This window comes from Antechinus flavipes, chromosome 6, assembly GCF_016432865.1.
Source record: "Antechinus flavipes isolate AdamAnt ecotype Samford, QLD, Australia chromosome 6, AdamAnt_v2, whole genome shotgun sequence".
NCBI classification, from domain to species: Eukaryota; Metazoa; Chordata; class Mammalia; order Dasyuromorphia; family Dasyuridae; genus Antechinus; species Antechinus flavipes.
This window is the reverse complement of record NC_067403.1, coordinates 48,558,627-48,583,136: the sequence shown is the minus strand read 5'-3', so window position 1 is coordinate 48,583,136 and position 24,510 is coordinate 48,558,627. Positions and strand designations below refer to the sequence as shown.

General features: G+C 31.8%; 1 protein-coding gene across 2 annotated transcripts in view; it reads left to right on the top strand.

Annotated features, from left to right (window-relative positions):
- TECRL (trans-2,3-enoyl-CoA reductase like) overlaps positions 1-24,510 on the top strand; it is a 154,548-nt gene that overhangs the window by 110,034 nt on the left and 20,004 nt on the right. For both annotated transcript variants that reach the window (XM_051964813.1, XM_051964812.1), the window contains exons 5-8: positions 9,588-9,703; positions 14,591-14,696; positions 17,810-17,882; positions 20,095-20,138. In XM_051964813.1, the coding sequence (XP_051820773.1) occupies positions 9,588-9,703; positions 14,591-14,696; positions 17,810-17,882; positions 20,095-20,138 (339 nt within the window). The remainder of the gene's footprint in view (positions 1-9,587; positions 9,704-14,590; positions 14,697-17,809; positions 17,883-20,094; positions 20,139-24,510) is intronic.

The following is a 24,510-nucleotide window of genomic DNA, read 5'->3' as shown; positions in this document are numbered from 1 at the left end:
ACAGCAGGAAGAGAAGGAAGATAGCACTGCTGGTGAGCCATAAAATGATCCAACAATTCAGAGAAACAGTTTGGAACTATGCAAAAAAAAAAAACCAAACCAAAAAAAGTCATAAAGTATTCATAATCTTTGATCCTAAGATCCCAATGCTAGGAGTATACCACAAGCAATTATCTCATTAAGGGTGTGTAGAATTCTTATATATACCAAAAAATATTCTTGATAACCATGTGTGTCTGTATGTTAACTGATAATCAGAAAAAAAAGAGTGGCTTTTGAATTGTAAATGATTACATAAAAAAATATAACATACCAATAACGAAAGATTGCTTCATAAAAAAACAAACAAGCCATGAATTAAGGAATAAATTGTTCTTTTCATAATATTTTGAGTATCAACACTAGAAACAATAAATCAAAAAGTATTTAAACACCTATTATGTTCATGGCACTGGTAGGTGCTGGGGATATAATTCTTTTCTTATCTATACTTGCAAAAATATTACCTTCTTCCAAGAGAAACAAGAAGGCTATATCTATCTATCAATATTTGGTCATATACCTATAGCTATAGTTATCTATACAAAATATGTAGACAAAATATGTACAGGAAGATAAATACAAATATTCTTTACAAAAATTTAAAGAATAAAAAATATAACATGTATTTGTTACAGAAACATTAAGTTATCTCATATAAAATGTTGTAACTAAGATCCTCAGTCATTTGTATAAAGAGTCAAAAATATGCCATTAGAAAATGAATTGCGAACATCACAGTAAAAAAAAAAAAAATGGCATGTTTTTGTTTCCAGTAGCCAGGACCAATTAAACAAAGCCTGAGAGGAAAATTTATAATGACTTTCAGCATAATGGAACAAACCTTCTTTTGAAGTAAAGTTGAAACTGTGCTTAAGAACATGGAGTTCAGCAAATTTATAACAACAAATCGGGTTGTATATTTCATTTATATTTCCTAAAACAGTATATTGTTCTTCTACCCTCCACTTTTCCTTTCAGCCATTCACTAAATAGAAGTTTTCAAGTATTTTTTCATCAGTGGAATCCTCAGTGCTGCTTACATTGTAGAAACATTATATTTTCATATTTAAGTATTTTGTTAATTCAGTATAAGTACCTTTGAAAGGGTCAAATGAATAAAAACTGGTAATGGTAATAAATTAGGTTTTAAAATGCAGGAATAATCTTTAAAATAAGAAGTCATTAGGTAATTTGAATAACTCTCCCAGCATCTGCAAATGTTAAGGAGCTTATGTTTTTCATAAAGCTTGTAGGGTTTTATTTCAGGGACTGTGGCAATTCCATTATCCATTACTTTTCTTGAGGAGATTTGCATGCTAAACCTTTGTTTTTCTTCTTTATTCATTCTTTTACTATATTTCTCATCAAAACACTCCTGCCTGCTTCTTCTCCTTTTTGCCTCTGGACTGAAGATTTATTTTTTTATTTAAAATGGTGCATTGTTGAAAATTTATTTGCTACTTCCTCCTCCTGATTGCTGTAGAAGACTATTCATTGTATGGTCCATTTACTTTTCATTCTGAATTATGAATAATTTTTGTTATAAAACATTTTTGTGATGTCAAGAAGCTGTTGCTGAAAGCTATGCTGACATTTTAGGGTTTTGTTTTTGTTTTTGTTTTTATGTGAATTATAAATGAATATTACTTTCATTTAAGAAGAAAAAAGTCATCATATTTCTTGATAGCATTTTATTGTATTGTGATGAATAACATGGATCAAGACAAGTCATTCTGACTACTCTTTCCTTCTTTGAACTATTTGAACTGATTGTTGTCCTATTTGACCTAAGTAGGTCAGAAACTGTGTTATTATCTATAGGAATGCCTGCCATTCAAAATTAAATATTCAGGAAGGGATGCAGCATTCACCTTTTTTTTTTTTTTTCTACTAATACTAGTATTTGTCCAATGCATAAGCTCATCTGGCACTTTCATACAGAAACCACATGGAATGGCAGCCATATCCTTTCCTTGTTCCTGAAGCTTGTTCTGGGTTCATTGTTTTACATTTACCTGTCTCCTAAATAGTAGGAATAGGATCCTCAGTACTTGAACTACACCTTTTCCTCAGATTCCTTAAGAATAATTCTATTCTAAAAGGGTTTGGGAGTGGGGGTGGGAAAGAAGCAAAATGCTACATAATGAAAATATGAATGAAGTGTAGAAAAATCCAGCCATTGATGACAGATTAACAGAGACAGAAAAACAAAGAGAAAGTCAGAGACAGAGAAATACAGACAAAACTAATCAATAATGAGAGACATTATTCTTTCTCTCATATTAATAGCCAATTATTGAATTAGGACTAAGATGCCCTACCCCCTCTATTTCCTTTCTCAGAAATTAATCTGTAGGATATTCAGACAGTCTTTGAAGTGAAGAGCTGATAATGAGATGAAAATTTTGGTGAAATTTACTTAACCTGGAAAACTTAGATTTGATCAAAACATAAATTCTAGTCTTGGTGAATTGGTGAATTCAGGTCCATTGTGTTTTAATCCTACTGGGTGAAAGTAGATTTCCCCTTTTTGTTCAGATTACCCTAAATGGCGATGGTATGCATAGAGATGAGTCTCTTGGACCACTATGAGTGATCAGAGTCATGTCCCCCAGAATCTTATTAGAAGGCATCTCTCATTATAATATTCATTCTTTCACTACTTATTAACCATTCAGAGTTAATTACTACTCTCAGGTGTACATCTTTTTCAAAGTCTTTATAAGTAGTAAAATTTCTACAAAATAGGTGAGTGGGGTATATACACAATAAATATGTGTATATGTACATATATGTATGTGTTTATATATAATATATGCATGCACATATACACCATATACATATATATATGTATACACACAGATATAGAATCTAGGTGCTATTTTTCTAGCAAACATTATCTTTTTTTTTTTTTTTTTTTTTTTTTTTTTGCACAAGGCCTGTAAGAGCAATAGCACTATTTCCTTATTACCCATGGACTAATGACTAAGACTTTTAGAAAGAATTTTAGTTTTCCAGCCTCTCCTTTCTTTGTCCTAGCCACCAATGTTATCTCCTCCTTCCTTAAAAAAGCAAATCACTTCTTTATTTCTGACTTTATCCTCTTAGAATAGAATGGTTTTTGAAGTATCTTAAAGTTTGTATGATCATTTGATATGAAAGCATTTAAACTTTAATAAAAATGCATTAACAGTATTTTCAGTGTTCCTACCAATCATTCTTAAAGCTTCATCCCCAATGTCAAGTGAAAAAATTCCTTCTAAGAAAGTTCCAGGGTTTAGGAAGAATGGATAATTATTTTTGGAAAGAGTGTCATAAAAAAAACTTTCTCATTAAATTATAGTTTTAACATCAGAAACATTCTTAGATATAATCCCTTTCAACATCCTTGATAAAAAGAAGAAAAGAGGAAATCGATATTAAACACTTAGACTGTGTCAAGCACTGTTTTGAAAACCACTATCAATAAATATTATAGTTTGTTTTTAATTTTTTCTTATAGAACTGATAGAAATTTCATTCCATCAGACAAATTTCATTAGTCTATAATTTCAGCTTTCAGTACTGACAACCCCTTTGCTTTTGTTCATTTTTTGTTTGTTTGTTTGTTTATTTTCATCTCAGTAAAAATGAAGGCATTATGCTTATGTGCTTAATATAAGCATTGTATGCTTATATGGTATTAGCAAGAGAAAAGGTATCTTGTATCCTACAATTTGTTCCTTGGTGTTAGATAGATAACAATGGATGTTTCTTTGTCTTTCTCTGTCTGCTATTCTTGTTAAAACTCTGTACTTAACCTATGTAACAAGTTTCCCCTTTTTTGAAGCAGAATTAATTTTGTTTAAGAAAGTTTACTTCAAATAATTTAAAGTAAGAAGTGGCGATTGAATTATCAAAATCAGGATGAATACTTGTTAAAAAATATAAGCACTCTCCCAAAGCAGACGATTTGATCCATTCACAAAGTCATTGGATGAGAACTGGTACTATACCATTCCTATTCCAAATCAAAAACCCAGAACAACAAACCACTTCAAATTACACATGCTTTAGTTTCATGCCCCAGGGTATACATAACACTTTGCCCTGGGTGATGACTGTTTTCCCTCTTTTTCAGCTCATGAAGTCAAATGGTTTCAACATTCCAGTGCTATCAGGCAGGAATAGATTGAGTGTGGCTGACATTCTGCCAAGGCATAAGGATGTTTATGCTTTTTATGGCCTGCAGACCTGCTTATCCCTTTGTTATTACCCTCTAGTTGCAGTGAAACCTACTGATAAGGGGAAAAGGGCTGTTTTATTCCTTAAAGTTGGACAGTGAGCTGATGACAATTCATTAGATGATTCTGTTAATAAGGCCAACTAGAATTTCATTGATTGTTTCTCCTACATGCTTAGTAATAATAATAATAATACTAATAATAAAACTATGATGTTGTGTGGCAGTTTCAGAATATGAAATACCCAGTGGCAATACTAGATGATTATAGATTAAATTTATTATATGCTATACTTAATTTTTGGGGGGAGTGGAGTGCAGAGAGGGTGTTAAGCAAAAGAGGTATAATGTGCAACTTAATCATGTTTTACAAGCTTATTGCTATCTTTGTAGCATTTGCTAACTGTTTGATGATTTTTTCATTGATTTATTCATCTACTTAATAAACATTTATTAAATATCAGTTGTGTGCAGAGCAAAAGCCTAGGAGATTCAATGTTTTCTTAAGATGTCTCTTTTCCAATAGAATTTACAGCATACTGTATATATTAAACAAAAACACATTTAATTACAAGGAACTAATTCAGAAATATAATATTTTTATATAAAAAAGAGAAATATAATACAAAGAATGGTTGGAAAAGGAATATTGCTATTCTTTGCACCAACAAATTTTTTGTTAAAGAGGTACCATTTGTGTTGAGTGTTAGCAAATGATTGGGAATTCAAGAAATGTCAGAAAGATGAAGAATAATCCAGGCAAAAACAATAGCAGAAGCAAATGAGGAAAGGAGAGAGTGTTGTGTGTTGAGTTGACAGAAAATAAGCGTTAGGTACATGGATGAGGGATATGTGAATGAGAGATTCAATGTTCCTTTAATTCTTATCTCTCTCTCTCTCTATTTGTATATACATATATACACACACATATATGTGTATATCTATATCTATATCTATATCTATATCTATATATGTTTATGGTATCTCTGTGGTAATTGATTAGTTAGAACATTGTTCTGTGATGTATATAAGTTCCCCCAGTGCCTTCTCTGTCCCTGGGCTACCATCAACATGGTTAACTACCAAGAATCAGCTACTGAATCAGCTTCTCTTCATTTTATATCTCCATCAGACAATTCCAATCCTAGCAGACACCCCCCTCCCAAACACACACATGAGAACAATATGAAAATCAGTGCACAACTTTGATTACATTAATTTAAAAGTTTTTGCACCAAAACAACAACAACAAAAGCAGCAAAATGAAAAGAGAAGTACAAATCTGGGGGAAAATTAATTTTACAGCCAGTATTTCTGATAAAGATTTTATACACACACACACACACACACACACACACACACATACATATGTATATATGTACACATGTATATAAAGATCATGAATCCATTTTGACCTTATCTTGGAAAAAGGTGTTAGGTGTGGATTTGTACCTAATTTCTGCCATACTAGTTTCCAATTTTCCCAGTAGTTTGTTTTTTTTTTTTCAAATAGTGAATTCCTATCCTAAAAGCTGGGGTCCTTGGTTTTGTCAAATATTAGCTTGCTGTAGTTATTGGCTATTTTGTTCTGTCAACCTAACCTATTTTACTGATCAACTTCTCTGTTTCTTAGCCAGTACCAAATGGGTTTGATGACTGCTGTTTTATAATATAGTTTTATTATCTGGTACAGCTAGGCCACCTTTATTTGCTTTTCTTTTCATTAATTCCTTTGACATTCTTGATGATTTGTTCTTCCAGATGAATTTTGTTCTTACTTTTTCTAGGTAGTAAAATAGTTTCTTGGGAGTTTGATTGGTATAATACTAATTAGTTAGTTTAAGTAGTATTGTCATCTTTACTATATTTTCTCAACCTATCCAAGAGCACTTAATATTTTTCCAATTGCTTAGATCTGACTTTATGTGCAAAGTCTTTTGTAGTTTTGTTCATATAGTTCTTGACCATCCGTTGGCAGATAGATTCCAAATATTTGATCCTTTCAACAGTTATTTTTAATAGAATTTCTTTTGTATCGCTTGCTTTTGGGTTTCATTAGTGAGGTATAAGAATGCTAATGATTTATGTAGATTTATTTTGTATCCTGCAGCTTTGCTAAAGTTGTGGATTACTTCTAATAGTTTTTTAGTTGATTCTCCAGGGTTCTCTAAGTATACCATCGTATTATCTGCCAAGAATGATAATTTGGTTTCCTCATTACCTATTCTAAATACTTTAATCTCTTTTTCTTCTCATCATCAAAGCTAGCATTTCTAATATAATATTGAACAGTGATGGTGATAGTGGGCAACCTTGGTTTTTCACCAGTCTATGGTTTGCTTTGAGGTACACATTTGCTCTATTTGTGAGGGAAATCAGGATGTTTGAAATTTACCAATGTACTTCATCATCTTCCTAGAATACACACCCCTACCCAAGCCCAGGAAATGTTTTACTGGTGGATTGATTTACCTACTATAAATTACAAGAGGATAATCACCCAAGTCCCATTTAATGTTATTAGCAGGAATTTTATTCTTTTAGTAATGTCTGACTTTCTGTGATGCCATCTGGGATTTTCTTAGCAAAGACAGTATATTGGATAGCCATTTCCTTCTGCAGTTTATTTTATAAATGCTGGGGCAAACAGAGGTGGGTGATTTGTCAAGGTCATACAGATAGTAAATGATTGCTGTCAGTTCTGAACCCAAGAACTCCTGACTCCACACCAAACACTTTATCTCCTGTGCCACCTATTTGCCTAGTTTATTGACCATTAATTGACTATTTAAAAGAAACAAGAAGTGGCCAAGAAAGTGTGTTCATATACCTGGACTTCTAGAACAAAATTCAAGTATTGATTAATCCTTGGAGTTTAGGTCCAAATCTGAAAAACACATATTAGACTAAGATTAAATTGAACAAAAACTATTATTGACAAAAATCTATATACAAATCCTGAACAAGTCTCTGATTTATCTTTAAATTTTCTATATTGAAAAATCAGATGGGTGGAGACAAGATGGCAGAGTGGAACCAGTCAACTGCTCACCCTTTCCTACGTTTCCTTGAAAACTCCATAAAATTAAGTTGCTGAACAGAGTCTGATGAAATGAAATCACTCTCCAGCTCAAGTTAGACTGGGAGGACTTCATGAAAGGTCAGTCTCACTGGGGTAAAAGAGATGTTCAGTCCAGCCCCCCCCCCAAAAAAAAAAAAAACATCAAGAGGATCTTAATTTCAGCAGATCACCAACTGAAATTTTTGGGTCCTGCCTATTAGAGGAGTAGACCAGTAAAGCAGACTGTATTTCCAGATCAGAAGCACAAATTTTGGGAAACCATGCTGTTTCCTGGAAAGAGAAGGCAAATCTACCCTCTGCAAACATAAAGGAATCCTATGCTCAAAATCAAGGCTCAGAGCTACACAGAAAGCTTGAGACAATGCTCCCTTTATCCCAGGAGCAGACTTCAATCATAAAAGTAAAAAAACAAAAAACAAAAAACAAAAAACAAAAAAACAAGGAGAAAAAAATCAAAAGCATAGGAAAGAAAATGAGCATGAAACAGAAAAATCTTGACCATAGAAAGTCACAATGATGACAGGGAACACCAAAACATGAAATCAGAGGAGGACAAAATGTCCATAAAGGAAATTTCAAAGAGTGATATGAATTGTTCTCAAGCTCAAATTTCATGGAAAAATACATAAAAGATTTTAAAAGGCAAATCAGAAAGGTAGAAGAAAAAAATGAGAAAAAAAAAAAACACGGAGTATGTAAGAGAGAGACAACAATTTGAACAAGGAAGGCAATGCCTTAAATAAAATACAACTGATCAAATGCAAAAAAAAAAAAAAAAATCACCAAAGAAGATAACACCTTGAAAAATAGAATAAAGCAAATGGAATAAGTGATATAAAAGCTGAAGAAAATCACACATTAAAAATGAGAATGTGGCAAATGGAAGCTAAAGACTGTATAAGCCAGCAAGAATCAATCAAACAAAAAAGAATGAAAAAAATGGAAGAAAATGTAAAATACCTTATATTAAAACAGCCATTCTAGAAAATAGATCCAAGAGAAACAATTTAAAAATTATTATTTTACTTGATGGCTCCAACCTAAAAGGGAAGCTTGATATCCTTCTTCAAGAGAGCATCAAGGAAAATAGCTTCTAATATAACACGTGTGTCCTGGAAAAATGTACATGAGCTGATGCTGAGAGAAACAAGCAGAACCAGGAATATATTGTACACAATGACAGAAAGAATGTTTTATAATCAACTGTGGAAGACTTGGTTCTTCTCAGTGGTGCAGTTATCCAAGGCAATTCCAATAGCATCTGGATAGAAAATTCTATCCATCTCTGCATTCAGAAAAAGAACTTAGAAATTGAATTCAAATCAACCCATGCTATATTCACTTTTTTTTTCTTTTTTACTCTCTTGTGGTTTTCCCCTTTTCCCCTGATTTTTCTTTCCCAACATGATTCATAAAGAAATGTATATTTTAAAAGTTAATATACATGTATAACCAGAAAAACTTAAAACCATCAACAAAAAAGAGAATTCTTTTAAAAGAATTTCTTCCTCCACTTTTAAAGAATAATAATAATATAATATAGATGAAATAGAATTATGGAATCATTGAGTGGAAGTATAAAGGACCGTAAAGATCATCTAGTCCAGATGTGTGAAATTTCTAAGTGTAACAGGAAACAGATAGAAATGTAATTGGGAAATTCTAAACCGATGACTAAAAACATACTACAATACAGATAGTGTTAAATCTGTAACAATACGGTAACAATACAGATACAGTTATGTTTTTCTTGGTCAATATGCAACATTTTTGGTTCATTTCTTTTTGAGTTTACATACAGGGGTCCTCAAACTACAGCCCGCAGGCCAGATGCAGTAGCTGAGGACGTTTATCCCCCTCACCCAGGGCTATGAAGTTTCTTTATTTAAAGGCCCACAAAACAAAACTTTTGTTTTAACTATAGTCCGGCCCTCCAACAATCTGAGGGACAGTGAACTGACCTCCTATTTAAAAAGTTTGAGGATCTCTGTACCCTTTAATATTGTTGAAGGAGATAGAGTCCTCAAAGAGAATAAATGACTTGTGCTATATCACTACAGAAGGAAAACAGAATCTAATTCCTCCGATTCCAATCTCGTTAAACTTTCAGATTTACTACTTTTTCCACTTAGTATCATTTCATGCTTTTTTCCCTCTCATGGGTACATACAATTTCAAAATATCATTTCTTAAAATATGTAACATAATATGATGGTTAATCACTACTTTTCTTATTTCTAGGTTTTTCTGGCTGAATACACAGGACCTCTGCTAATCTACCTCATCTTTTACATGCGGCTCACATATATTTATGATGCAAAGGAAAGTTCTAGAAGATTCCGCCATCCAGTGGTACAGTAAGTGATATATCAGGAATGTAGAAAAATTCTGAGAAGCCATATAAGGATCAAATGTGCAGAACGGTGAATCAGGCATTTGCAGAAATATTTTGTCTGTATGGTATAGAATAATAGGATACTGCAAATGTATTTACATTTTAAGGGGAGAAAAAATATATATTGTAAGGCAGTATTAATCTAATTAGACACCTGTGATGTGATGCTTCTAGTGGGGAACCTTACATTTACTTGGATAAAACCCAATACATCTACAAATGTCTATACGGAGAGTCGTAGCCCTGACAATAAGGGGGCAACTTCAATAATGGGATAAGTTTGATATAGTGCGGGCTTTATGACTGGAACACTGATACTTCAGGTATTTGTCCAAGATCAGAGAACATCTGATGCTAATTAAACAATACAATAGTTATGTGAAACAATTCTAGATTTTTCTGTGGCTGAATTTTTCCAGAGCATTAGGGCAAAAGAATTGTTTTTATGAAGAACTTAGGATACCGTTTGCTTGCTGGACCTTAACTATGGCAGACAGTATGTTTCATAATAGTATCAGTTGTCATATCTCTGTTTCTTGTGGCCATACTGTGCTTCTTGGCCAAGAGTTGAAGAAATTTCTTATTAAGCCAAAAGCTTATTTATTTATTGTGGGTCTTTTTATTCTGAGGATTGATATGCATTGGTTTCCAGTGTTTATATTTCCTTATATTCTGTACATCTTTTTCCTATGTGAAAATTAATATTGTGTAGGTGTATACATCCTAATTATTTTATAGTAATCTCTTAAAAGTGCTGATAATGAATGTAAAAATCATTTCATATGCTATGAAATGATGTTTTTACTAGAATAAAATCAATTTATTCACCTTTTTAAAAAATTTGCTTCTCCAAGAAGAACTTTTGTGTCATCATGTTAATTAGCTTCAACTTTCCTTTGATTTCTGGCTTTATTTATAATCAGAATGTCTAGGTTTATATAATTCATTACTCCCTGCAGTATGTTCACTTTTTAATTATTGAATAAGAATCTCATGTTTAGATTAGGTTACCCATAGTTAGTAATGTTTATAAATTTATCTAAAAATGAACAGTTATTGTACCTTTTTTTCATACTGTGAACATATCACTGTGGAACAAGAAAGGACTGAAAAACATTTTACATTTTTTTGCTGTTTTTTGAGTTGACATGGCCCAGTAATTTGTCAGCAAAGACCCACTGCACTGCTGATATTCAGTCTCTGATATAATTGTGGTATTTTAAAATTTATTTAGTCCAAATTCTCCTTCCATATTGGTTTTCTTTAATAATATTTCTAGTAACTTCCTCAGGCACATATTAGGGATTGTGTTAATAAACAGCAAAAAGTGATGACTACTTTCAGAATATCAGGAGAGAAGAGCTTATTATGATACTCTTGACAGATCATTTCCATTTCCATCTGTTTTTGTAGTCCTTCCAGTTTTATTCTCAAAAACTCTCTTAAATATGGATAAATAGTCACTTAAATATGTCATTCTCAAATCTTTCTGTAAACTTACTTTTCAGTATAATACTTCTCAGTCTTTTTATGAGCTTCCCCATCCTTAATTAGGCTCATCACTGAAAAGCAGACATATTCTATTGCTGAGTCTTTATTCAGAACATTTCCAATGTAGTAGAAAATATTATAGCACAGGAACTCTAATAGCATAGCTTTTGAGATCCCTGAGACACCTGTGTGCCATTAAGAAGGACTTTATAGAGAGGCATCTATCATACGGTTCCAGAACATTTTTTTTTCAAAGATCTAATCATACCACCTGTTCTCGCTTGAAAATCTTCTATGGCTCCATATTACCTATAAAATAAAATACAATATCCTTAGCTTTTCCCTTAAGCACTCTGCCATTTGATTCCCACCTGCCTTTCCAGCCATATTTATATCATTTGTCTTCTTACGTTTTGGACCTGAGGGACAAATAATCACTACACCTGTACTAGTTCTCCCACCTATCTTTCCTAAAATGCCCTGTATCCTCATTCTCTTCCTCTCTCTTCATTTTAGAAAGCTCGGACTTTCTTAATCCTTTCAATTATGCATTTTCCTGTAGGTGGGCATATTCTCTACGAAGAAAAAGAGGAGGAAAAACACCACCTGCTAAGTAGCTAGTATAGAATCAGAAATCTAAGCATGCTCAAAAACTAAAGATAGTCAGCAATTATGGAAATGCATATTTCCTTGTATTACCATTTGGTTATCTGTAATCTGACAAAAACAAACAAACAAACAAAAAACAGAATAGACAAACACATTTTCTTGATGTCAGGTATTTGACTTATAGCTGCCATGGCAGCAGATGTGTTAGGGAGATAGTGAGGGGAAATAATCTCCTCCCAGTCTTGTAGTTAAACCTGCAAGGAAAGGCTAGGGGGACTCCAAAAGGCATACAAAAATAGAGTAAGTTAGAACTTTTCAACAGTTTTTATAACTTATCTAGGAGAATATTCCTTTCTCAGTCACTAAGGACATCTATGAATGACTAAATAATTAGCAAAGATCAGTCTATATTCTTCAGCAAGAGTCCCCTCACATAAAGCCAATGGGAATGCTCTATATAGAGTATTCTATAATCCAGCAGATCAAAAGGAAATCCCTTAGTCTAGAATTTAAAGCCCTCTAATCTGATACAATTCTACCACTTCCATCCTCCATTTCAAATTATTCTCTTTCACATAATCTATATTGAATTCAAATTATTTTGCTTCTTGCTCTCCAAATTTAACATTCCATCTATGGCCTCTGAACATTTGTATAAACTTCTTTCATACCTGAAATGTATTCCCTACTTACCTCTGCCTTTTAAAAGTGTTAGGACCCCACAAGGTTCAGTTCATGTCCCTTCTACTTGCCTAATACTTTATAGATATTATTATATCTTTCTTTCTCAAATTATATGTTATTGAATTGACTGTGCTTATATTGTATGTACCATCCAAATAGAATGGGAGCTTCCTTAGATTACTTTCAGATCATTTTTTTTCCACTTGGAATCCTTAGGACTTAATAGTGAACATTAATGCAGTAGATACTTAATAAGTATTTATTGAATTGAATGTGATTGACTTATGTAATATGTTATACAGACAAATTTGTAAGTGATTACCACATTAATTGTTATTGAATAAAATGGACACAGCAATGGTAATACAGGAGTCAGACACAGGCTACTTGAAGCTCAATATCTGTGATTATATAAACATAATGCTATTCTGCACATTTATTCCTCCATGGTAATGTTCCAAATTCACAACGCATTCTTTTCACTATACAGGCCCTAAGTTAGAGTTGTACATTTGATATTGTCTTTCTTCTTGGTTCCCTCCATAGTAATGGTATTTCTTTTCTGAGTTAGGTCAACATTCTCCAATATATTAATAAAGCATGCCTTTTCCACCCACATTCCCCTCCCACTCAGGCCACCGTATTATCCACTAGGAGCAATAACACCAGCACATTTCAAAAGTTGCTAGAAGAGCAAAGTATCCTCTTCCACTCATAATTATTACATTTCATGGGATGATAAGTAACTTATCTGACTCATAGTTCAAATTTATATGGTCTGGTCTCTAGTTCAGAGTTAAAGACAATTAGTACATATTAAAATTTGGTGAAAGGAAAATGCTTTACAATACCAATCAAATGACTGAAACAAATGCCTATTTACAAATTCAGGAGAAATTTATAGAACACAGAACCAATGCTTGAAGAATAATTCTGTACATCATTGTATTGTAAGAAACTAGAAAGAAGAGAAGGTAAAAAGGATTTGGAGATGGAAGGAGAATCCCAGATCCCTTTGCCCAATCAACTCATCTTGAAGATGAGTTTGCTGAAATTTTGATAAGTGGGCAATGAAACCCAACATTTCTGAAAACACTTCCCTCCCTTGAAGGTATTTGGATAAAATCAGTGGCAATACTTCACAGGAAATCAATAACATCTTTTAATAAAATAAATCCCCTCATGAGAACCAAAAAACTGCACTTTACATAAAATCACATTATTAGATACTTTTCTCACCAAGTATTTAATCTTTGACTCTAAGACTGTTGACCAAAGTATTAGAAACCGCACACATTAGAAACCCTTCCAATTATATCTCAAAATTTGAGTTGCTGTCAGTGAGAAAAAGCTGTCTTCTGATTATTCTGAAGGAAATCAAAAGTACTGGTTATGGTTTCACAATCCTTAAGGAAATCAATCTAATAAATTCTGAAACTGTCATTCTAGCACAGTGTAACTCAGAACCACTAAAAACCCCAGCTGCTGTCACAATGAATTAATAAGGCAAAGCATACAACAAAGATACATTCTGTCTCTGAAAGAAATGAAAGGCAAACTCCTCCCATCAATGGCCCTTGCTAAAGGCCGACCAAACCATTTCAGAAGCTATTCTGAACATTATAAAATGTCAAATGCATCCTGAATGTATTCTCAAGATTTTTTAGACATCTAGGTTGTCTATTCAAAACTTGAGGCATTTTGATATGCACACATTTGCAGTTCTCATCTTGATAGCTAGCTCTGAGACAGCTGTGTCCTAAGTAATTTATGCCTGGGTATATCAACTAGGTTGCAGTGTAACAGATGCAATGGCTGCTATAAAATTTATTGTGTTCCTCTCATTTAGGAAATTTTAGAAAAAAATAACTTGTTAAACAGGTTTGCCAGTATACCTCAAGTGACGGCTCCTGAGAACTGCCTTTTTCCAAATGATAGGAGATAGCAATGGCCCGAAAGGAAGTATTATGTTCAAAGTAAATCATATTACAGAAGAGGCAGGAAAGTACGCTCTTTATACATCTTAATTTTTCTTTTCTTTTTTTTTTTCTCACTTTCTCTCCAGCTTGGCTTGTTTCTGCCACTGTTTACACTATGCCCGCTACCTTCTAGAGACATTGTTTGTTCATAAACTGTCTGAAGAGCATACACCTTTGAAAAATTTGATTAAGGTGGGAACAAATACTCCTAATAATTTTCTTTTTGTTTTTTTGGGGGGTGTTTTTTGTTAAAGGAAAAAAATGTCCATTTGAGAATAGATGCAAAATTTACATGGAAGAAATTGTTCTTTTCCTTTCCATTAGGTATACTTTATTGGAACATTGGCTGATCTAAAAAGTTTTGCTACTATTATATCTCTAGCTGTACAATATATATTAGTTAGTCTACCTATCATTCTAGGGTTTATATTATATATTTGTACAGTTTTATTATAATCATAGGCTCTAAGAAAAAAACATACTGACAAATGCCATGTGTAAATAGACAACATAAAGCATATGTAAAAAAAGAAAACAAAACAGAAAAAATACTTGCAAAGCTACATGGGCAGATAGATGAAAAACAAGCAAGCTTTTGAAGACAGTAAACAATAACATTCAAATTCAACGACTTTTATAAATATAATTCAGTGAAAAATATGAATAACAATACCAGGCCAACTTTCCTCTCAGTTAGCAAAGCCTCAGGCTAGGTGGCGCTGTGGGATCAGAGGTGTGATTTTGATGGCAGTTTGGCACCTGAGATACTGACTGATCATTTTTAGTAATTAGGAAAATATACGTTTCAAAATGATATAGCTGTGTCACCAAGATGCTCAACTAATCAATAGAAAAGTAGGACATTTATTTATTTTTCTTTATACATAAAAGTCAGTTTTACTTGTTCTGTTTTTAGTATTTAACCGTATTACTCCTCCCCCCCCCCCAAAAAAAAAATACAAAGCAACAAGTTAATGCACCTTGAAGGCTGCTTTTCTATGAATTTCAAGTCAGTTAATTATAAAATGTTGCAATGGAGACATCCCTTTTGTAGCCCTAATTCTTAAAGTCCTCTTTCAGTGTTTTTTACCTATCAAATCACAGAAACCGTTTTTTGCACTCTCTTTTTAGAAAATGCTAGAGAAGTGATAAATAGATTTGCATAATTATTTTTCTTTGTATTTATGAAGGAAGATTTAACCTGATCTAGAGTTATCTCTGCATAAACCAATTCATTTTCGAGGGTGCCTACAATGAAAAAAATTAGAAGCTATTTCCTAATTTTTGGTGCTACAGCTGAGATGAAAGAAATATCTTCCTCTTGGATAAATTAGAGAAAAAAAGGAATGTATTTATTCATAAAAAACCAACAATGCTACAAAGAGTTTTCAAAATACCTAAAGTAGTTTGTGAGATAATTAAGCTTTTCATTAATGTCTTGAGCAGCTAACCAAGTTATACAGCAATAAAAAGAACTGGTATCAGGTTTGTTCACAAAAAAGTAATTTCTTGTAATTTGTCATCATCACCCTATTTGTATACACCCTCAACCTTCTCAAAATTTTGTATCTGAAATATAGTAAAATGAGTCTAATATTTAAAATGTATCCTTTTGAGGAACTGCTAAGTTTTAAATGACCAAAGTTAGATTCAATTCCATCATTTCAGTTTATTCACAGGTCATTAAAAGATGTGTGAGATTTAGTTAGGATCTGACTATTTATATACTGGCTAAATGATAATGGTCCACTCTCTGAGGCTCTAAGCTAAAAAGGGTGTACTGATCTTTATTGTTGAAGGGAGGTTCCTCATCTGGGAGGTCCCGATATCAATGAAATCACAACTCTAGTCCCAATCCTTATCATTTTTAATTAAATTATATTCTAGTAAATTAAATTCAATTAAATTAATTAAACCTTTAGTAAGCATGAAGTACCAGGCCTTTTTTAGGCAGTGGCAGTTAACATGATCAAGTTATTTGTTGACACAATAATATTGTGTTGATTGTTTTTTGTCTTACAAATTTTACATTAATACAAATATAGATCAAAGGATCTATATAAACAAAAATGGATTTTTAATGCCTGCATATATGTGAATACATGTATATATCATATATGTATATATGTGTATGATTATACACACATGTATATATGTGTATATACACATACTTAAATTGCATGTATATAAGTAAATATTACATCTAACCACATGGACTTGAGTTTGCTAAGGTTCCAGGACATATTCATTTTTGAAATTTATTTTAAAGTATTGCATATTGAATTAAATAAATTAGTGTGCCATCACAAAATAATCTGTAAATTTCATCTAGTTCATAACAGAAATATGGTATCTTTTTTTTTCCTACTGAATAATTTCTCCCAATACTTATTATTTTAAAATTCCCTCAATTGTTAAACAGGAAAAAGTGTTTTGAATGGGATCCTTATTAAATTAAGAAGATATAATTCACTATTGAACATGTAGGATTCCCTAAATTCACATTTCATAACATATATTTCACTATTTCCTTCACCTGTATAAATATGAATGATTATCATTATTTCCTGAATAGATATAATATACATAATACACATATATACACATGTCCACACATATGTGCATATATACATGTGATATGTTTCTGTTATTTGGGAAATTTATTTTCTTAATTAATTTAATTAAAATTAACTCATTTCCCATCAAGTTCCATACAAATGAAATATTAAGGGTAGGGTTTTTTTTTGCCTTTTTTTGAGTGAAATTATATTTATGTAAATATCTATGTTTGGTTTAAGTTTTCATGTAGATGTGAAAACAACAAAATATCAGTACTGAGGAAAGAGAATGAAGTATATTTTATAAGTCACTAGTGAAGAATAATGATACTTTCCTTTTTGCTAACCTTTTCTTTTGATGATTTTGATGATATATCATTAACTTGAAATAAATTATTTTCTGATTCTAAATTAAAAATAGCCGTTTTGAAGAATTACTATATAATTGGTTATCTATTCAGATGAAAATTTGTTGGTCAATGTTACACCTTTAACTTCTAAACTTTAAATAATTTGAAAAATTACTTGAAATAATAAATATTAAATTTGAAAGAGTAATTGTTTGAAATAATATTTTTAAACAATCAAGGATTAAAAAGAAATTCACTAGTTAGAAAAGACCTTAGAAAGTTACTATAAGATGCATAAAGCTAAGGATTATCAGAGATTAATAACATGATGATATAGTTTCAAATGATGCATTCATTTCATGTTTAATATTTCAAAATATTTGTGTTTTTCTTATAGGGATGTGCCTTTTACTGGGGATTCACTTGTTGGATTGCATACTACATTAATCATCCACGGTACACACCACCATGTATGTAGTACTATATTTTAAAAAATTGAGATTTCTTTTCTAGTTAATTTTCAGTAGTGCTAGAAATGGTGAATAATATTCATAGATAATTCAAAGCATCATTTCAGTCAATTGATTTCACCTGTTCCATCACTGAATTTTTTCCTCAGAAGTACTAATAACCAGGGCATCAAATTATAGTGAAAGTGAAAGTTTATTATTCTTTTGCCTTTTTGTCTTTTTTCTCTTAATATTTCCTAATAGAAAGGAGACAGAATATGAGGAAACATCCAACAGTATTAATGTAAAGGAATACATGAAAAGAAAAGAACCTAAATAACACATTCTTTTCTCTCTACCAATGGCACTTTATCTTAATCACCCTTGGTACACATTATCATGTATAATTCCATGCTTTGGGGTGTAGATATAGATACAGACATAAATATAAATAGTGACACAATGACATATGAATCTATATATGGGATATATCTAAATGTACACATATCTAGAGAGATGCACATATAAATAGATATGTTGATATGTAAATGAATTTTGAATTAATTAAAGAACTTCAGGTGGGGTAATTCTTTTCACTAATTCTGTTTACAGCCTGTCTATAACAGATATTCTTAGATTGTTATCCAAAATCAATAGCATTGCTTCTCTCTTTCTAATTCCAACCCCATTACTTGCTCAGGTGTGCAACACTACTTTTCCTTCTCTCTCTCTCTCTTTTTTTTTTCTTTTACTAAATGTGACTGTTTCTGTGTGCCTGTATGTGCATGCATATATTTGTATATGTATATAGCAGCAGCCATGGAAACAGGAAAACCTGGTTTCAAGTCTACTCTCTTATATATGGCTATGTAAACAAGCATGGAACAAGTTGTGGCTGGGTGAAATCTTTAACTTGTACCTGGAAAGTTATAGATGAGTTGCCAATCTGTGTCTGTGAAGGGAGTATTGACAATGAGAATAGTTCCCCATAATAATGATTGTAAATATTATGGAGTTGTACGCTAAATCAAATATTTGATACCAGAAATGGCATTTTTCACTCTTATAAAAGATAAGTACCAGTTATACAAAATAATTAGAAAAGATGAATTTATTGGTACACTAATATGTATTGAACGGTGTTTTAGTTAACCATGTGGGTTTAAAGCTGCTGCTCTTCTTGGATGATGGCAAAGTTGGACTTTATAACCAAATTTAGCAAAAAGCGAAGTCTTCAAATTTCCATTATTCATGATAGCACCTGTGAGAATCATGTAGTATATAAAGAATCTGTCTATATCTAAAACACTGATATTATTTTCCCCCTGTACATTAAAAAGATTGGCAAAATATGTTCTTTTGTTTTAAAATAAATTAAAAACAAGAAAAAAGTCTGCTTTTCTAATTTGGTGCTTTTTATAGGTACATTGCAATATAAATGGAAGACCTTTAATTGGAACTTTCAACTTAACTAAGTTTGGAACTTTCTCTTCTGAATGTCGACTTTCCTTGACTCTTTAGCTCTTTCAGGATACCTAATATCAGAGTCTATCAGGTTACTCTGGATTCTATTGTTCATGCAACCTCATATTCCTGGAGAAAGGAATATACTATGAGATTCTTTAGACTTTTGATTTTCTTTTTTCTGTTTTTTTCTCCAATACTGATATAAATATTTCATCTTGATGGTGGGAGGAGGCAAAGATACTGAGGAAAGTCAAAGATTTTTTTTTCCTCTCTCAATCTTATTTGAAACAGAAGAAAAGGAATTATAAACAAGTTGTCATCAGAAGAAATTTCCATACTGGAAGCTCCCTACAATGATGAAATGTTAGGGTCCTCCAGTTGGTGATAACAATCATCTAGCTAAATACATTATGTATTTTTGAATATCTGTACTCTTTATATAATTTTTTGTAATTGAGTTTCTAGCTACTCGATTCACGTTTTAGAAAATGAATGTAAAGAGGTAGCAATTCTGAATCCATGGTTTCAATTCTATCAAGAGCTATTAGTGGTAAAATTCTTCCTTTCAACGAATAACAACTGATCTGTACTTTATAATCTTAGAAAGGGACACAGAGAATAAGCAACTTACTCAACTACACAACCAGTACATGTCAGAGATGAAATTAGAACTCAGGCCTTATGACTTTAATATTGATTCTCTATCTATCTATAATGATTACTTATTCCTATTGCTATGAAAAATCCTATTTTTTCTTATTTTCAGCATTTGGAAACAGGCAAATCACAGTTTCTGTCCTCAATTTTCTGGTACGTATCAAAATGTCTTTTCAATATTACTTAAGTTTCATTAATTTTGAAGAATTTATTTCATTTTAAGAATATTAGGCCACATTATATCTGAGTAATTAATAGGGACTTGTCATGATCAAACTTTTGAGAATGAAAAAATAGAATAAGGCCATAATTCATAAATTGTCTTCTAATACTGTTTTCTCTCTAACCATACATCATAAACTGCAATACTTGTGTGATAAACAATTTGTGTCAGTCTAAAATTAGATATATCACATTCAATTTACAATCACTTATGATGTATCTACTATGTGTAGCATACTGAACTTGGTACTGAGTGAGGAGGACTATGATTCAAATTTCTTACACTTTAGTAGGGGATGTGATACTCAAACAATCCCATTGAAAAGAAATATGTATTTGTTGCTTGAGAAGTGGAAATAAAATGATCATTGTTTGAAATAATGATGCTCATTATTTTCAACACTAGTAATAACCAGGAACTAGCTTTTTGCTAATTTACAAACCAGAATATCTTTAAAGGGCCCATTAATATAGGTGGTAATAATTGTAGACCAGTTAAAACTCTTGTATTTCAAGAGGACTTCCTGATTCACCTTTTCTGTATTTGTCTCTCTCCTGAATCCACAATCCACTTATACTCAAAGTACATTCTGTTACATCACAGGATAAGCTGTTGTTATTGTTATTGATTATACAATGTGTATGCTTTCCTCTAACTATAGACATTTGTACTAAGGAAACTTCTGTTTATTAGATTTGAGCTTTTGTCTCTTTATTCCTATTCCCAATAGTTCCTAAAACTTGCAAGGATATATTTTAGCCTTTCCAGAAAGCTTGCAGAATCCCTGGATGAATCAGTGGTCAGTAAAGTGTGGAACTATGTTTTGTTATGTAGCATTTATTTTTCAAGGCCAGATAAATTAAATATTTTAAAATGCATCAACTACATTTATATAAATCATCCAACTTTAATCATTAATTAAGCCATTTGAGTGGAAGAATTTAATTCAACTAAGAATCTAGTATTTAAGCTAAAAAATGAACCGTAAGGATGGGGATTTTTCTCCTTCTTTGTTTTCTTTTTACATGTCAGAGGTGGAATATCTATAAACAAGTTATCTTCATTACAAGGATTGCCATTCAGACATCTCTAGTGTTACCTAATATTGAATACATAGTCATATCTCTAACTTCTTCAGTCTGTCACCAGAAGTACATCCAAACCATCTTACAATAATCCAGATCTATTTAATGGAAAAATAAGAGGCTTAAACTCTCTAAGAACTAGTTGAAAATGCAAAACTACTTTACTTATTTGTTTACATTTTGTACTTTATGGTTTTCACAAATGTTGCCAACTTTTTAAATATTGCCTTTGATTTCATTAAGGAAAGACTCCTTTTCCCAGTATAATGATCTTCCTTTTTTTTTTTTCACCACTTTCACTGAACACGCATGTTTCCAGTTGGATGTGATATTTCAACAAAAATTTTCCACAAATAAATTCTGAAAATATAAAATATTATATTATAATTTATAAAACAGTTAAATTAGTAAAAATCTAAAATTCTAAAATGATTATATATAAAGATATATGTAAACATCTATGTAATTTAGCATAATTACAATAGTTACAAAATTGTATTTTAGAAACCACGTATAGTATTTTCCAAATCAGATGTTTAAAAGATATTTAATATAATAATTAAATCAATAAAAGGGGATTATTTTTCATGTAATAAGAATGAGGAAAATATATTACAACTATTTCCAATTTATCAAAACATAAAATAAAAAAAAGACTATATATTTGCTATATATTTGGCAACAACACAATGTGATTAGTTATCACTATGGCATACAATGCTACCACTTTTTTTTTTTAACTAAAGGTTGGCTTGCATTAGGTTAAAAACATTTCTCTAGAAAATTGTTTTTTGGCTAGATGAAACCTGCTTCCATGAGAGTACAGTCAACTCTTGATTACCTATACTGAGCATGTTTCAAAGCATGTGAGCCCTGAGACCTCAGAAAACAATTTCTTGCCAGATGTTTCAAGCTCTGCTCCAACTCAGCCCTAATCTTCCCTTGTCTCCTTTTGTTTATCTGCCTTCATTACAGATTTAATGATTTTGGATTGACTACCAACAACTTCCTTGTTTAGATCTGCTGGCTATTGAGTTAAGCCTTTAGATTACCCCTATGTGGTCTCTGTGCCACTCAAATCTGTACTCTGCATGGTTTTGACAGCTTTTCCCTTACTGCTGTGTGTGTGTGTGTGTGTGTGTGTGTGTATGTGTGTGTGCAAAAGGAATATTAATCAATTTAGCCTAAATTAAAGGAAATCAGAAAATTATATTAACTATGTACCTATATGTGTATACCCAGATATACATACATACATATATGTGTGTGTGTATTTACACACACACACCCCTTCCCTCCCACACAAATAATATACATAATAACATATATAAACATAAACTTCCAGAAAGCAAGTAAATTATCAGTTGAGTAATTTGGATTATTTCCAGTATTGATTTCTTTATCTTTCTTTTCTTCTATTTTATTATGAATATCTGCATATATCTCCTTCAGTTTTCAGTGGAATATAACTTCAATCATTATTGAACAGCTCTCTCACTAAAATTTACTTTCCTTTCTTGTCATTGACTCTCATGGTTCTAATCTTTATTTATTGATCGATTGTTTTCTTCTTCTTTTCTACCTCTTCTGCATCCTTTTACTTCATGTATGTATTCACTCTAAAATAGTCAAGATATCCCCCACTTTTTTGGTCTAGCTACATCATCTCTTGCATTTTGTTTCTGCTAACAATTTCAAAATTTGTATCTCTAATTCTTCTCTCTCTCCCAAGATTCAGTCACATAATTCCCAAGACTAATATACACCTTTCACTATACATTTCTGCAAAATTGTTTACCTAATATAAGTATCCTAAGTGAAATTCTCATCTCTTCTCCCCCCAAAAAATAAGAAGGAAAAAAATATTTCTATTGAGTTCCCATTATCATCAAAGACATCCTAACATCTACTGAGTTGCAAAAACTTAAAATTATATTTGAATAAAAAAAATAGCTGACATTTATATACACTTACAGGGTTGCAAAGTCACTTATATATGTTATCTTATGATCTTCACAACAATCCTTGGGCTTAAGTTATATTATTAAACCCATTTCAAAAAAAAAAAAAGTTGAGTGATTTGCCAAAGAACCTATAACTCTGAAGTGGCTGAAGTCATATTTAAATTCAGGCAATTCTTACTCCAAGTCCACTGTTCTCTTCACTGGTCTGCCTGGCTACCTCTAAGGCCAGTATCAGTCCATGCTAATGACTAAAAAAAATACATTTTCCTTAATCCTCTTGCCTCTATGTTATCACACTGGTCTGACAGCTGTTCTCACATGGTTTCTTGAATATATCTTCTTTTAACTATTACAATAGTTACTGCCCTTTTTTTAGAATCTTAGGATCTCATAGCTGACCTGAAAATACCCAGCTAATTGATAAACTTCCTCCTTTATATACTATTACCAGATTAGAATTGTGCTACTCTATTCATGTCATTTTCAGTGTTACAAAAGCAATAAATAATTAGGCTTTGATTTTTGAATAAAATCCAAGTAAGTTACCTGACAATTAAGAGCTTTAAGGTCTGGTTAAGTCTGTTGTTTTCAATCTCATTCTCTACTCCTTTCCCTTAGATATAATTTGTTCCCAACAAATCAGATTATTTTACTCACTTTTCCACAAACATGCCTTCTTCTTTACCTTCACAAATATTTGCTTCGGCTATTTATTCCCTCTTCCTCTCGTCTTGTCAGAATTTTAAATCTCCTATATAACATAACATTTGGTGTATAGCATACATGCACACAGCATCAATATGCACTTTATTCTCTTGGAATAAAACTTGTGCACACTATCAGAATGTTAAAATCCAGTCATAAGATGTGAATTGACTCTGGGTGCAAAACATGAGGTACCAGGTGGTGCTTTGAATTCAAGCTACTGTACCAAATTTCTTTCAGTCCTTTGTTACATATGGAGAGGCAGATATCAGCCTAGATTTTTGTCCATGAGTCAAAAAACAAACATAGCATTCCAGATGGCAGCATTGGCTTTGGTATGCAGCACAAAAGTTATTTTCCCTTTGCTTTTCTGACTTCTAACATATGGGGAAAATATTGAGAAAATATGAAGTATTCTACTATTATATTTTGGCTCTGGCCATCTCCTTTTTTCTAGGTAATTTAGATATAGTTGGAACAGAGATATTTAATTAGCTGTGTAACCCTGGATAAGTAACTTAAGCTCAGTTCGCCTCTATTTCTTCAAC